This window comes from Callospermophilus lateralis, unplaced genomic scaffold (assembly GCF_048772815.1).
Source record: "Callospermophilus lateralis isolate mCalLat2 unplaced genomic scaffold, mCalLat2.hap1 Scaffold_103, whole genome shotgun sequence".
Classification (NCBI taxonomy): Eukaryota; Metazoa; Chordata; class Mammalia; order Rodentia; family Sciuridae; genus Callospermophilus; species Callospermophilus lateralis.
Genome location: NW_027510486.1, coordinates 1,873,358 through 1,890,153, shown reverse-complemented (window position 1 = coordinate 1,890,153; position 16,796 = coordinate 1,873,358). Strand labels below are relative to the sequence as shown.

General features: G+C 31.7%; 1 protein-coding gene across 1 annotated transcript in view; it reads left to right on the top strand.

Annotated features, from left to right (window-relative positions):
- LOC143639973 (DENN domain-containing protein 1B-like) overlaps positions 1–16,796 on the top strand; it is a 102,582-nt gene that overhangs the window by 18,753 nt on the left and 67,033 nt on the right. The window contains exons 6-8 of the mRNA XM_077107978.1: positions 287–346; positions 1,808–1,861; positions 4,552–4,662. Coding sequence (XP_076964093.1) covers positions 287–346; positions 1,808–1,861; positions 4,552–4,662 — 225 coding nt within the window. The remainder of the gene's footprint in view (positions 1–286; positions 347–1,807; positions 1,862–4,551; positions 4,663–16,796) is intronic.

Here is a 16,796-nt window from a genome sequence, read left to right as displayed (position 1 = left end):
TCTTGAAAGTGGGTTACTGGTCACTAGAATATCAGATTTTATGAGATATTAAAAGTCTAAAAATTGATTTTTTTGAAATTGTGTTTCAAAATCATTAAATAACCATAGTGTTCTCTACTCTCACAATGTAAAAATACTTTCTTTAGGATTTTTTCTAGCATTGAATTACCAAATCAGCATTTAAAATAACACTAATAATCAAAGGATAATGTAGCTGCATGAGTTTCTCTCAAAAACACTTTTACATAAGTTTCCCCTATATTCATTTTTTCTTATGTATTATAAGAATCAAGAAATATTTATTGCCAGTGAACAAGTATTGAAAGATCAGCTCTCACTAATACCGGTGAGTTGAAAGACACTGGCTTCTAAAAATCATTATGAAATTGGGAAAAAAGTTGCTTCTTTTTCTCTGCCTTTAAAATTCACCTCAGTCCTATGGGAAATGATAGACTAACTCTTTAAAAAAATAATCATTTCGAATATATTTTCTGTTTATACTATCTTTTAAACCATGGTCTTATCAAATATAGTTATTGAAAAATTATCCAAATTAAATTAATAGAGACCAAATATGCATGTTCCCCATCTTCAGAAAAAGCAGTTGTGAAGCACATTCACAGCATGAAATTTTTGTCACAAGATTATCTTGTGGTTTATCTCAGATTATTTTTCCACCATGAAAAATTATACATTATGACTGTGTTAACCAGCCTTGTTCTCTCTAGTTTAATTGTGCTCTAATACTGCCTAGAAAAGTTTCTGTCTGAGTCTTTAATTACAAAGATGATACTAAATAAAGATATTAAAATAATTTGGAGCTTAATATGAACAGAAAATAAAACAGTTTTTGATGATTAAGTTGCACTTTGATTTTATAAATATTTGTAAATATTGTGGGAAATATGAAGGCATATACACTATGTTTTGTATGTAAATATTTCAGTGAGCTATTGTATTGTTGGGTACATTGTAGCATTTGATCCTTGTTCACTTGGTGTGTGAAGGTCATTTTTTGATGAGCAACTATATTTTTAAGATTTAAGCATTTAATAACTGTGTTTTACAAAGAGATTTATTGTGACTTAGCTTATAAACTCTGGAATTTTAATATATTTTGGCATATTCTTTGGAGGAGAAGCTTTATTTCTCTAGTCTACCTAAATTAGATATGTTTTAAGAATATATACTCACAGTGTTATATATATATATATATATATATATATATATATATATATATATATATATATATATATACACACACACACACATACATACAGGTGTATATATGTGTTTGTGTGTGTATAATTTTTTTGTTCTCTACTTTTTTACTTACATTACGGATTACTGCATAGAAGAATAGTATAATTATGAGTATATCTGCATTTGTGAGAAATGTAATGAAGAAATAAGGAATAATGGTGTTATGTCTTTTTCCTTTTTATTTCTTCTGTTATACATTTCTTAATATGTTGTTGATAAAGAAATTAAGAAAAATGATATAAGGGAAAGTATTTCTTCATTTAGAACATGTAGGTAGGATCTTACACATTCAGTTAGGTCCTGAGTTTCCCTTAATCAAGTTGAGGTATGTGTATATGTGTATAAAATCTTTGGTAATATACTCTTTTTGGCCTTAACTGAAAAGTCATTGTTAAATTTATGTAAACCTGCTCTTTCATTTAAGAGTTTCTTAAATTCAACAAATCTTGAGTGTCAGCCCATGACATTTATTAATTAAACTATTTTCTTATTTTTAATCCCCAAATTTAATTCTTTTCTTACATGATTTATTTTTACTGATTAGCATTCCTACTTCATTGCCCCTGATGTAACTGGACTCCCAACAATACCTAATAGTGTAAGTTTTCTGTTTTTTTACTTTTATTACTTATATTACAAATTTTATTTATTTTGGTCTCACTTTTATGGATTCCTGCATAGAGAAATAAGATACATTATAACTGTCTGTATTTTTGAGAAATAATGAAGAGAGAAACAATAATGGTGTTGTATTCTTTTCCTCTTTATGCATCTGCCCTGTTATACCTTTCTTAATATGTTGTTGATAAAGAAAATTGGGAAAAATTATCTGAAAAATAGTTAGTTATTAACATTCTGTTAGGTTCTGCTTCCCTATACAAAGCTGAGAACGTGTCTCAGGAGATGACTACTTTAATGAACTGACCACTGCATTTTAGATTTCTTGTCTATGACTCTGTCCTAATCTAAGTGTCCTATACTTGATTTCCTGGTTTTATTTTAAAGTAATATATATTTCATGAAGCTTAAAGAGTATTATAAGAAATTGAAAAAAATGAATTAATTTTGCATTTTAATTAGAGTTCAAATTAATCTATTGTTGATAAAGAAAATTAAGAAAAATGATATGAGGGAAAGTATTTCGTCATTTAGAACACTTAGGTAGGGTCTTACATATTCAGTTAGGTCCTGAGCTTCCCTGAATCAAGTTGAGGTGTGTGTATATGTGTAAAAAATCTTTGGTAATGTACTCTTTTTGGCCTTAACTTCTTGTGTGAAAAAATTCATTTAAGAGCCTCTTAAATAGTAGAAATAGTCTGTGTTTCTATAATGTCACAAATTAATATTTTATGGAAAAGTTTACATGGGTAAGTGGAAATAACAAATATTTTTTGCTTTTTTAAATAACTATGAAAATAAAATATTCCCTTATATATTTTTTCTTCAGTTTCTCTTGGAAAGTTGAACTGAATCTAAATAATTCAATCAAAAGTCAAGGGAAAATCAATTGGAAAAAATATGTTCAAATACACTTATTATTTACCTAAGAATTCTACTCTTTTTTCAAATGTTTTCAAACCTACTGAGTGAAAATAAAGAAGGCAAGTGTAAATATTCTAATACTCAAAATAGAATATCTAATCAAAACTGTTTCTAGTAGAGGTGAATCCTGGGAAACCCTATTTAAAAGGATTATTTTAGACAACCCCTGTGAAAAGACTTAGCATTATTTCTCTTACTATGGGCCTGAGATAGATCCTCAAGTGTCAAGGCCCATCACAGATAGGGGGGTCTTGACCTCTGCACCTTGTGTGCAGGACATCCTCCTATATTTACCTCATGGACAACTGACCATATCTTGGCTTATGTGGTTATGGCCCATTCACAGCAGAGTTTCTAATACAAAGTCAAAGTAACTCTCTTCTACCTTCTATCCTCTCCACCTTTCTCTTACATTTACCAACAGACAACTAATTGCTTTAATTAACAAATACCATGGATTTTTAAAGACTATTAATTTTAAAGTTTTAGAGAAATAAACATTCTAATGAAATACCACTGAGAATAAAAGTTCTAAAAATCTCCCTTAACGCATTTTATTTAGCAAAAAAGTCTTGTTTAGGGGGAAACAAACAAACAAACAAAGGACACAAATATCAAGAAGCATTCTGTGTTGTGAAATAATTCCCTATCTAAAAATTATCTATCTTTAAAATTATAGGAAAAATTAATATTTAATGTTGTGAATGTAACTTTGTATATGCAATGTTGAAGTGGAAGGTGAAGTGGGCCTTAATTAAAACAGGAAATGGATCTCTTCCCATCAATTCAACATCACTGACTGATATATAGTCTGTACTGATATGTTCTTCTCTGACTACCAGTTTATTCTGATAAAGTTTCTGTCTTTTCAAAATTGAAAAAAAAGCAGGATTTCTTTTTTTTTTGCCCAACTAAGTTTCATCCTTCCAGGTCATAGTTCACCTGGTAGTACAGTTCAATTTATTATCATATCTTAATCAGTTTCTTCATTACTTTATTGCTTTCTGTTGTGCTTAAATTTGATTACAGAAAGCTAAAAATTAGTAATTTCAAAGAGAGAATCTGAAAATCAATGTAATTCATCCCAATTTCATTCTTATGTAAGATACATCTTATAAGAGTTGTTAAATCAAGGAATCAATTTAGGATATCACCAAATACATTTGGTTATAGTGGTATAAAGCAAGCCTGACATGTGGTATAAACAAAGGATATTCCTTAATAAAGAATCAAGGACTTCTTATAAATCCATCTTATCCTTTGGTTGTCTTGTGTATTGGACAATAATTTTTGCCTGCAGAGTGAATGACAAACATGAGAAGACTCAGAGAATTCTGGAACAGTGGTTTTTCAAAAATCACTGTCTGTAAGAATCATCAGGAGAATATGTTTAAACAGCAGTTTCTTGGGACCATGCTCTAAAGATAATAATTCAGTAGTTTAGTGGGGGCCCAGGAAATCAGCTTCTTTTCAAATACTTGGTGTTGGGGGAGGGAGGCTGGGAAATATGCAACCCTCTGATCACCCTCTGAGAAACACTTTTGTGGAGAGGGTTATACTTCCAATAATAATGGAATATTGCATGCTTCATGTAGCAGCAGAATAGTATTAAATTTGATTATTTTAATGAATGCCACTTTTAATAACAACATCCTTTGAACTTTAAGGCTTTTTATAAAAGTATAAAATGTTTTTCTTCATTTTCACCATAAGCTGTAACTTGAGAATTATTTTTCACTTGTACAGAGAAATCTTACAGAATATTTTGTTGCTGTGGATGTGAACAATCTGCTGCAACTGTATGCCAGTATGCTGCACGAAAGGTGCATCATTATTACCTTTAGCAAATTAAGCACTGTAAGTGCTTCACACTTTCCTTTTAAATAGCATGTATTGAGTGTTTCACAAACAGACCTAAAAACCTCTGCAGATTTAGAAATGTGTTATGTGTACTTATAAGACAATATCTACATATTTTTTTATATATGGTTTTAATCTGGCTCTTGAAGTACAAAATTCTGATTTATAGAAGGCTTTTTCAGATGCATTAAATCAGGTTAATTATTTTTTTCTTATCAGGAGATGAGAGGTTTTTCCCTCTTTTTAACTCTCCACAGTTCATTTTAGTACCTTCTACCACATAAAGAATTCTTAAGTGCTATTATGAGATCTTTATTATTCACTTATGGCTTTTTCCATTGGAGCTACTTGAAAGAAATCAAGGGGCCATGATAATAGCTGCTACCCTAACCTGGTAATAGGTAGATTCATCTTTGTTGCCAAGTAGTGGTTTGGGAGTAGGTTCTATAGTAGTTCTGGTTTGGAGGAGCTCTTCAGACTGATAATAACTTAAAAGTCAAAGTAGCATTTTTTATAAATCACAGGTTTTATGACACTCACTAAAATGTTCTTTTGGAAGGTCTTCATTACTGTGGTAAAGGCTGTGAGAATAGGAGGAATTTCTTGGGTTACAGAAAAAATTTTAAATGTATTTTACTAGTTTTCATAATTTATTCTGCATTAAGCATAAAAATATGTTTTTTTTTCAACTTTTTAGTTAATACAAACTTAAAGTTTTGAGTAATCTGTAAGATATTAAAAACCATTATTCAATACTGCATGAGTTTGCTTCTCCACATATGTGTTTACTTGATAATAAATAAAACTATAATTTTAATATTTTATTTTCCTAGAGTAGAAATAAAAAATTAATACTTTAGCACCTAAAAGTAGAATGAGGGTTAGGATTTCTTTATTTCTTTGGGATATCTGTTTAGTATTTAATAATGAGCAAGGTATTTTCAGAGACATTAAATGGTCATCCCAAGGCCAAAAAACTAGAAATAATTAATGAGAAACTAGGTTTCCTAATTCTGTCTTGGCTTATTTCTTTTGCTTTACAACTGAAAAAGTAAAATTTTGAGATTTTAAATATTTAATATTGATGAACTCACTTTTCCCCAAATTGAAATACATTGTACATGTTGAAAAATGTAAGCATATAAAGGAGTAAATGTGAAAAAGTGATGAGGTAGTATCAGAGAGTAAGTACTGGTCAGTAATGTAGGTTATATTTTTCTTATACTTCTTTAAAACATGTTGAGATGTTCAGTCTGAGTCACATGGTACTTTGACTTACTGCTTCAGAGGTTCAGTCCATGGTTGGCTGCTGATTCCATAGTTCAGGGCCTGAGGTAAGGCAGAACATCATGGAAGAGGGCATGGTAGAGGAAAGATGCTCAATTCATGAAGCCAGGAAGGAGAGAGAGAGAGAGAGAGAGAGAGAGAGAGAGAGAGAGAGAGAGAGAGAGAGAGAAAGAGAAAGAGAGAGAGAAAGAGAAAGAGAGAGAGAAAGGGGGAGAGAGAGAGAGAGAGAGAGAGAGAGAGGGAGAGAGAGAATATTAATGAGAGAGAGGGAGAGAGAATGAGAATGAGAATGAATGCAGGTATGTGAGAAAGTGCTTGAGAACAAGAAATCATGGCTAATATAATCCCCAAAAGCATACCAGCAGTGACCTACTTCCTCTACTCATGCCCTCTCTGTCCAACCATGAATCCATTCAAATTATTAACCCATCAAATGGATTAATTGACTGATTAAGTTTCAGCTCTCATAATCTAATTATTTGACTTCTGAACATTCCTTTATTGGTTCACACTTGAGCATTCAGGGGTTATTTCATATCTAAACCATAACATTTTATATATTTGAGTTTCTACTGTTTTTAACTTATCACTGAAGTAAACCCATTCTTTATTCTCTGTCCACCTCTTCCTCCTTAATTTTTAAACATGATATTAATATTATAAAGGATATTGTTATATTGATTTTATGAAGATTAAAATAATTGTACAAATTGTTTTATAGGATTAACTTTATAAGAACTAATTTTTAGTAGGATTAATTCATGCAACAAATATTTATTAGGCACATATTATGCATCAGTTTTTTTCCTACATACTAAGAATTCAACAGAAAGCAAAACAAAGTTCAAGCAGTCTTGGTGCTTATATCCAACTATTGTGAAATAGATAAACAAATGAACAAATAAATAGTTGTTATGTCATACAATGCTGAGTACTATTTGTTAAAGGATAAAGTGAGTGTGTGTGTACAGAGGATAAGGCAAGAGCCAGGTTTTGGTTTTATGTAAGGTAATTGTGGGAGGGAATGCCTCTCCAGTGAGATAGAATTTAGGCAGAGATCTGAGGAAAATAAGCTATGTGAATGGAGTGTAAGCTGCTGAGTTTAGAACACAGTAGGAATAAATCTGAACACGTGTTTTTGAAAAATATTTGGTTTTATTTTAATTTTTATCCTTCTCTTAGAGGATGTGTAACCTTTCTGACTTGGTTTCTTCAAGAGTAATTGCAATCTAATCTCATAGGGTTGCTATAAGAATTAATGGACACAAACACATAATTGAAGTGCTTAAGATTGTGTCTATGTAGGATAAATGTTCAATGTTTAGGTATTTTTATAAAGAGAGAGAGAGAGAGAGAGAGAGAGAGAGAGAGAGAGAGAGAGACAGAGAGAATTTTAATTTTTATTTTTTAGTTTTTGGCAGACACAACATCTTTGTTTTGTATGTGGTGCTGAGGATCAAACCCGGGCCGCACCCATGCCAGGAGAGCGCACTACCACTTGAGACACATCCCCAGCTCTTAACTGTAGTTTTATAATAGCCTAGATTTGTAGTTTAGAGCAAAAATTAACATGCCTATCCTATAATGTAATATTTTACTAAAACGTATTGTTTTAAAGGTTGGTATTATGTAGGGAGTTGTTTCCTATGTTCAAGGTCAACTTAATATCAGCAGTTTATGACAGTTCTTAAAAACTTTTGGGTGATTTCACCTGTAAGTATCAGCTCTGTTTTGGATCATTCTCTGGGGCAGTTGAACTGATAAAATAAATATAATTCAATTTGCTTTTCATAATCTTCTTACCCTTGTAATGTGGGAGAAGCTGCTTTACTTGGATCTATCTTGACCAATTATCTGATATATATAGTACCTATAAATATGTGTGCTATAACTTCCATGGATAGTAAAATTTAAGATGAAGGATTAATATCATAATATAAATTAGGGATAAAGTATTTTTTAAGAAAAACTTAATGAAATCGCTGAAATATCCAAAGAATTATCACTAAAGAATTGACTTGATTTTAAGATTTTTACATTCTTGTATTTTTACATACCATAGGAACTATAACTTACTTAATATTAATGTAAACATTTTTTCACCCCTTGATCATCTTTTAAATATATATAGCCAAAATCTCAAGTATTATAAGAACCCATATAAGTTAAAGTGTCTTAACATTCACAATTCTATTATTTTAGCAGTTTGTTTGCCTTGGTTGTTTACTCTTGAAAACCATAATATTTTTCTGATTATGTTAAAGTGATGTTTGTCAAAATATAGCTTGCTTAGTTTTTTTTTTTTCATGGCAATACAGTGGTAGGGAATCAATTAACTTAAGGGGACCCTTTCTTCAGATGCTATTTGTAATTAAGAATGATTAGTTTTAACTTTTGAGAAAGATAAAAAATAAAATAAAAATATTTAGTTTTAAGATGTATAAGCAAAAATAACAAGACTGTTATTATGTCTTGAAGATTTTACCAGGTATTCCTCCCATTTATTCAAGTGTGTATTGTGTTAGGATTAATTATTATATTTTTACATGTTTGAGTTTAATAAACAGGGACATCATCAATTTTGTTTTTATTCTTTGATTTATACATTAATAAGTATACATGAAATGGTTTACAATAATCCTGAACTAGAAAATTGATTTTATGCATGCTGTAGACAGGCCTTAGATGTTTAAGCCCCAAGTGAATCTTGGTAGACTAGCAGAATATCCTCTCAGACTCTCATATATTCAAAGCAAAGGAATAAATCATGGTATTACAAGGTTGTATCAGTTGACTTATTGCTCTTTTGTGACCATAGGTAGGGAGGACTGCTGTTTAAAGTCATGTCATCCATTCTCAAATCAGTCAGGCATGAAGCCTTGTCATATGCCTCTATAATTGTACCACACCAGACTTTCTCTAACTAGTCAGCTGGGGCTGTGCATTTTGTCTCAAACACCCGGCTGGCCAGCATCTGACAGGAGCTTTCTCATCATCCTGTCAGTAATATGTTAACTAGAGTGTATCTTTGTGGCTTGTAGAAGCAAGTGGAAGGGATGCTTCTCTTTAAAGCAGATGTCTAAGTGTTAGCTACTATTTGGACCAATATTTAGTTGGTAAATATTACCATTTTAAAGTCTGTAAGCATATTAGTTACAGAGATTTGATTGTGCAGGGCCTTTTCTTTCTAGAGTATTTAGAGCAAGCAATATGCTGTGAGTTTTGGAATTGCATTAATAAACTGTAATTTCTTCCTTTGTTATAGTTGCCCCCAGGCATTTAAGCATATGCTTTTCTCTCCCTTTCTCATTAATTCTATCAAGGGCATACCCAAAAGGAAATCTTGTGATTCCCCAGAAAATCAGCTCTTAAAACATAGATTTTATATGTTTAGTTTGACTAAAGAGGAGTCCAGAGGATTTCAACCTCTCCATCTGGATTGTTCATATTCTTGATTTGTCTATTAATGGTACCACCTGTATCAGCATTTAATCTGAAACCTGAACCTCAGAGATTCTTCCTGGAGATTAAGAATTGAACAGTTAGCAGAAGAACAAAGAGTATGCAGGCCTACTTGTTTCTTAAGGTTCTTGAAGAGTGCTTTTGACCTTTATGTTCTTAAGGCTTTAAGGAGTGGTGCAGTTAAAAATTGTTATTGGGCTGAGGTTGTGGCTTAGTGGTAGAGTGATCGCCTTGCATGTGTGAGACCCTGGGTTCGATCCTCAGCACCATATAAAAATAAATAAGTGGAATAAATGTATTGTGTCCTACTATAACTAAAAAGTTAATATTTTTAAAAAATTATTATCAGAACCTTTTAGGGAAAGATATTTTAGGAACAATTTTTAGATCGTGAATTCTACCCAATTATATCAGCTGAAACTCTAGGTAATAATTCTGCTTATCATTGCATTGTCTGACATGTACACTGCTGCTGTGAACATTATGGTATGGCTGACTGCAGTGTTGAAATGGGCATGTTGATGTCATCATGAAATGCCTTTTAGGTAGGGATATGTGGAGGTTATTTGGAGGAGGTCTCAAATGAAAACTACAAGTATTTCTAACTTGCAGTTCTCTTGGAGCTAAACGCTCTGTTTTTCTTGGAATTAATAACATATGTTTCTGGCTTAGAGTTTAGTCCATTTGTCTTTTAAAAGTGAAAAATTTGCTTTTAATTCACAAAGAAGAATTTTTAGTAAAACAATTATAGAATTGTCTCAGCGGTGTATTAAATTGTTGCTCCCCTAGGTTCTATAAGTTTTGTTCTCATAACAAATCACCAGAGTGGCCTTGGACAATTTCAGCTTACTGAAGAATTTTCTATAAAGAACAATGACTTAATTTTGTGCTATTAGTGATTATCAACATTAAATAAGAGAAAATTTGTATGTATTGTTTTGTTTCTTTGATAAAACTGTTGAAGACAGGTTATTTCTTTTTAAAAAATGTATCTTCTATTTTATATATTTTTACACACTATAGATTCTTTTCATTTTGCAGTTCTGCAAGTGTTTTTTTTCTGCTTCTGATGAGCAGCCTTAGATTTGAGCTATAGTTTAACTCATCATAGTTATTTCAATCAACATTGAGAAAAGAAGCTCATCATTTTTTTCCGCCATCTCTTTCTCCTACTATACAGTGATAATTTGGGGGGGCTCCTCCTTCTCTTCTATCTTCCCTGCCCAAGTCCTATAGATTATATTCTTAAAGATTTCTTCTCTGATCCCTGTTCTCCATTACAGTTGTCCACTGTCTTAGTTTAGGCAACTATCACTTTCTTTGAATATCTTTTTAGATCATATATACTGAATACTAGCATTATCTCAATTTACATAAAATTATGACAATGATTATAGTCATAAGTATTGTCTATATGTGACAGTGTATACTATCTGTCACCCTTATGAGAATTTATTTAAACAAACATAATTATCACTAACTGTGTAATAAATACTGTTGTTATCCACAATAGACAGGTAAACATGAGGATTTTGAAATTTATAGATAATAAGCTGCTCAAGCCCCACATGTGGCTAAGCCAGTTCTAATGTCAAAATATATATTTTTATCCTTTATGTAATTTTTCCTTTTACATTGACTGTCTAATAAAACCAAATGCATATTTACCTTCTATACCTATATTGCATCCCTCTGCATAACAAGCTTCAGTTTGTCTTTGCCAGTTTAGTTACCTGTCCATTAATATCTTACATTGCTACCTTTTCCCCTCTTTTTTTTAGTATTTCAGTATTGCTTGCTCTATCTATCTATCTATCTATCTATCTATCTATCTATCTATCTATCTATTTATCTATCTATCTATCATCTATCTATCTATTTATTTATTCTAATCAGTTATACATGACAACAGAAATCTCTTCAGTTCATTGTACACAAATGGAGCAGAGCTTTTCACTGCTCTGGTTGTGCATGAAGTAAAGTCACACCATTCATGTAATCATACATGTTCCTAGGGTAATGATGTCCATCTCATTCCATTGTCTTTTCTACCTCTTCCCCCTTCCCCGCTTCCCATTGCCCCATCTAAAGTTTCTCCACTTATCCCATGCACCCCACCCCACCCCATGTGGATTACAATTCACTTATCAGAGAAAACATTCAGCCATTGGTTTTTTGAGATTGGCTTATTTCACTTAGCATGATATTCTCTAACTCCATCCATTTATCTGCAAATGCCATAATTTTATTCTCTTTTAATGCTGAGTAATATTCCATTGTGTATATGTACCATAGTTTCTTTATCCATTCCTCTATTGAACAGCATCTAGGTTGCTTCCACAGTTTAGCAATTGTTAATTGTGCTGCCAGAAACATTTAAGTGGCTGCATTACTGTAGTGTGCTGTTTTTAAATCTTTACAGTTCTCCCATTTTAACACTGCTTTTTTAGTAGTGGCACTTATCTTCTATTTGTATCTCCCATTTTATCACCTATTAAATTAATTCTATTTGTAATTACTTAATACTTCAGAATTAAAAACCCCTCCTATTTATTTAATACTTCTTAATCTGGCATTAAAAACTATCTGTTCTCTGACCCCAGACTTTTCTCCTAAATTCTTTCACTATTTATTATAGTCTACTATGATCTCTAGATAATAAACTCCTCAGGGCAGATTTTTTATCAGATTCAGTCACTACAATATATTTAGCTCTTAGGACAGTGATGATACATAACTGACTTTTAACAAAGAAATTTTTGAGCAAATCCATAAAATAGCAGTTTTTCCTTTGCTTAAGTGTATTTTGAATGCTCCTAACTCCATGCCTTTGAAATTTTTTCAAAATACAAATTTCTTTGTAGAAGCCTAGTAGTTATAAGTAACTCTTATTAAATCTTGCATCTATGAACTACTATAGCTTTCTCAAATTGAAATCATTAGTGAATTTGTTGATCTCTTTTTTATTGATTTTATTATTATTATTTTTTAGCACAGTTTTTCGTATCTCTATATAAAGTATGTTCCTGTCAATTTATGCCATTATGCATGTACTTTTTTGCATTATAATTCTTTTTCTTTTTTTAAAAAAAGAGAGTGAGAAAGAGAGAGAAATTTTTAATATTTATTTTTTAGTTTTCAGTGGACACAACATCTTTATTTTATTTTTATGTGGTGCTGAGGATGGAACCCAGCTTCCCGCGCATGCCAGGCAAGCGTGCTACCGCTTGAGCCACATCTCCAGCCCATAATTCTTAATATACATATATACCACAATTTTTCATATCTCTGTTTGTATATAGGTATGTTGACACCCAATTCAAGCCTTCATACATGTATTTTGTATAATGATGACCATCACATGTTGATCTCCTATTAGATCTTAATCTTTTAAAAAGTTAAAGACTATCGTTTTTAAGTTGGAGACTAATTTTCACGAAGGTTTGGACTTTTATTTTTATAAAACAGATTTACATTTATGTTTTCTACTGAGAATTTCAATTTTAAAGATTTGTGCTTATCTTTTCTGCAGAGAATTTCAATTTAAGGTGTATGCTAAAATCAGAATGCCTTGGGGGTAGAAGTTATCAGTGCATGTACACTTGTTTTTTATTTTCATGAATTTCTGTTGCAATATTGATTCTTGTTCAGAACTTGTTTTGACATTTTTTGGTCTTTATATAGTACTAAGTATAAAATTAACTGCTTTTTCCCTGTGGAAAGTTCATTTGTTTATTCATTGGATCTTCCTCATTATGGGTCACTGAACTCATGCCAGGTAGCATTCTACAGGTAAGATGATGAAGTCTCCACCTGTGCATCATTCTGGGTCTAATCAGGAGACAGATACTATGTGGTAATATGAACATAGAAAGTTTAGCATAAAGAATTAAAAACTATTATAATGTGGGATTCAGTAAAGAGGGATGAGCTGATAAGAAATAGATAACGCTAAAAAATATAAGAATAGCAGATTTAAAGCAGTTATTAGTTTTAAAACTGTGAAATGGCTCCCCAGAAATAGCATCTGAGATCCAGAGGCCCTGATGAAGTGTTCTTACCATGCCTCATTAGATAGTAGATAGTTTCTATGGTGATATTCTGGCAGAATTTGCTGAAAACCTGTCCTTTAGGGTGCCAAGGAGACCTGCCCACAGAGAGATGCCATGTTTTCAAGCCTTACTGGAAAGTCACATGAGGAATGCTGGGGAAGCTGTTCATAGACCTGAATAGAAGCTGTTCACAGGACTTGTCTCAGTGCCCTAACAAAGCAAACAAGGAAAGCTGCTGTCACTCAGGAAAGGAAATGTGTAGAATGACATGCAGAAGGACTATTCTTTACCAAGTATTTAGTATCTGCTTTATAAGGGGACAGGAATTAATGTCATTTGCTACCTGTGAATTTAGACCTGTGTATCTGTGCATTGTAAACACACATATACCTACATATATGTGTTTATAGGTTGATGTATATACTTACATATATATGATATACATGTTAAATATGTATATTAAGCATATATAAGGGAATTTTATAACAACATTTAAATGTTAATATAGTAAATTATATATAATCATTCTTAAATGTTATTTATAAATTATTAGATTTATTAACCCCATTAATAAAGATTTGGAAGTTCCTTTGGAATTATTCACCTTTGTGCTTATCTTTTTTTCAGTTCCTTGTAGCTTGTAGTCAGTTTTGTTTTGTTTCTGACAAGAGATATTTTAAATTGTGGTTTCGGGATACGTGTAATGGTTAAAAAGTAGCTTCAGTTAGTTTTATTTTATTTTTTGGTTATTTGAAATGTTGTCTGCAAATATGGTAATAATGTGATTATCTTCTAAAATCAGATTTTTGTTTTGATCCTGGTGACCTCATATAAGCCATTTAATTTCTTATTTCATGAACAACATACCAGGTAACCACATATAAGCCATTTAGTTTCTTATATCATAAACTTTCTTCTCTAAAAAATGAAGAAATTCAATAAGAATGTAGCCTAGGTAGTTGTGAGGTATATTTAAGGAATGTTGTAGTGTTAGACTTATTAATTTTGGTGAAGAAGTAAGTGGGCTTTCCACAAGAAAAACAAAACTTCTGTTGAATCGATTGTAAGTAGGAACTAGAAAGAACATATTAGTAATAAGGAAAATTCATATAGGAGAGGGAATGTGTTTGATGGTGTTGGCACTTATGTGTATTGTGAGAGCTATGGAAATACAATGAGATAAGAAGAGTTTCATGTGACAGTAATGGCTATAGAGAGGTTTGTTTATTTTGTTCATTACCCTGTCCCCAGTACCAGTAACATTTGGTGCCTCACTTACTAGCTGTGTGATAAATGGCAGTTAATCCAGCCTTGCCTCAATTTCTCTATCTCTATAATTAATGAAATATATGAAGGAAGAAAGCAAACAAGAAAAATTTCAAATCATTTGGCTAGAATAAGCCAAAGACCAAATATGTGATTATTAGAACTTTCCAAAGGATTTGGATATGATGGAAAAAGGAATGGATTTTTAGGAATGAAGTATCTAAATTTACTATCTACTGTGGCCTAAATATCTCACCCCTCCAATTCTTATGTTGAAATGTAATTGCCAATACAATAGTATTAAGAGATGAGACTATTAGGAAGTGACTAAATTGAGGGCAGAGCCATCATGAACGGGAATAATGACCTTATAAAAGAGGTACAAGGAAGCTCTTGCCTCCTCCTACCATGTGAGGACACAGTAACAAGGTGTCATCTGTGGAGCAGACAATGAGCCCTCACTGGACAATGATTCCACCAGCACCTTGATCTTAGACTTTCCCACCTCTAAAACAAAGAAAAATAAATTTCTATTACTTATAAATTACCCAGTCTCAGGTAGATTGTGAAAGCTGTCTAAATGGACTAAAGTACGATCTAATAAAATAAAGGAAAATAATGAAACAGAAAATAACATTTTATTTTTAAAAATTGTAAAAAAAAATCACCATACTGTCTTCCAAAGTGGCTGTGCTATTTTGCGTTCCCATCAGAAATGAATGAGAGTTAATGTCGGTCCAAATCCTCATCAGTGTTTTGGGTTGGGACCATTCTAATGGGTAAATAGTGGTATCTCATTGTTTTAATTTGTATTTCCCTGATGACATATGACATGTGATATCTTTTCATATACTTATTTGTCATATGTATATCTTATTTGATGAGGTGTGTGGTAAGGTTTTCAGCCTATTTTTTTTTGAGTTGTTTTCTTAGTGCTGAATTTTTTTTTAATAACTTTAATGACTATGCTACTATAGCCAATTTATTTATTTATTTATTTATTTATTTATTTATTTTGAGAGAGAGAGAGAGAGAGAGAGAGAGAGAGAGAGAGAGAGAGAGAGATTTATTTTTTTAGTTCTAGGCAGACACATCTTTTTTTGTATGTGGTGCTGAGGATCGAACCTGGGTAGCACACATGCCAGGTGAGCGCGCTACCGCTTGAGCCACATCCCCAGCCCAGTGCTGAATTTTAAGAATACTTTGTTTACTTAGGATAACATCCTTTATTAGATATGTCTTTTGCAAGTGTTTTTCCTCAGTCTGAGCCCTCTGATTTTGTTGCATTGATTGTGTCCTTGACTAAAAATTTTAATTTAATGAAATCTAGCTTATCAATTCTTTCTTTTATGGAACATGCCTTTGGTGTCATAACTAAAAAGTCAGACCCTAGATCATATCTAGTTCATATCGATTTTCCTCAAAATGTTATATCTTCTGGATTTTCAATTGGTATATATATTATAATTATGCATGATAATAGGATTCATTATGATACATTATATATCTATGTTATCTTCTTGCATTTAATAATTTTACATTTTAAATCTGTGATCGATATTGAATTAGATTTTTGTTAGGGGTATAAGGTCTATATCTACATTTTTTTTTTGGCCTTGTGAATATTTAGTTTTTCCTCACACAATTTGTTGACAAGACTGTCTTTTCTCTATTGTATTGTATTTGCTTCTTTGTCAAAGATCAGTTGATTATATTTACATGTGACTATTTCTGAACTCTCTGTTCTGTTTAATAGATCTACTTGTCTATTTTTTTTTCTTTAAACAAACACAACACTGACTTAATTACTGTAGCTTTATGGTAAGTTTTGAAGTCAGTGTCCATCTCCAGCTCTGTTCTTCAGAATTCTTTTGGCTATTCTGTGTCCTTTGCCTTTCCATATAAACTCTAGAATTAGCTTATATGTATCTACATAATTACTTCCTGAAATTTTGATTGAAATTGCATTGAGTTTATAGATGAATTTGGGAAGAACTAAGATCTTGAAATATTGGGTCTTCCTATCCATGAACATTTACTCTCTCTCCTTTGACTTAGTTATTT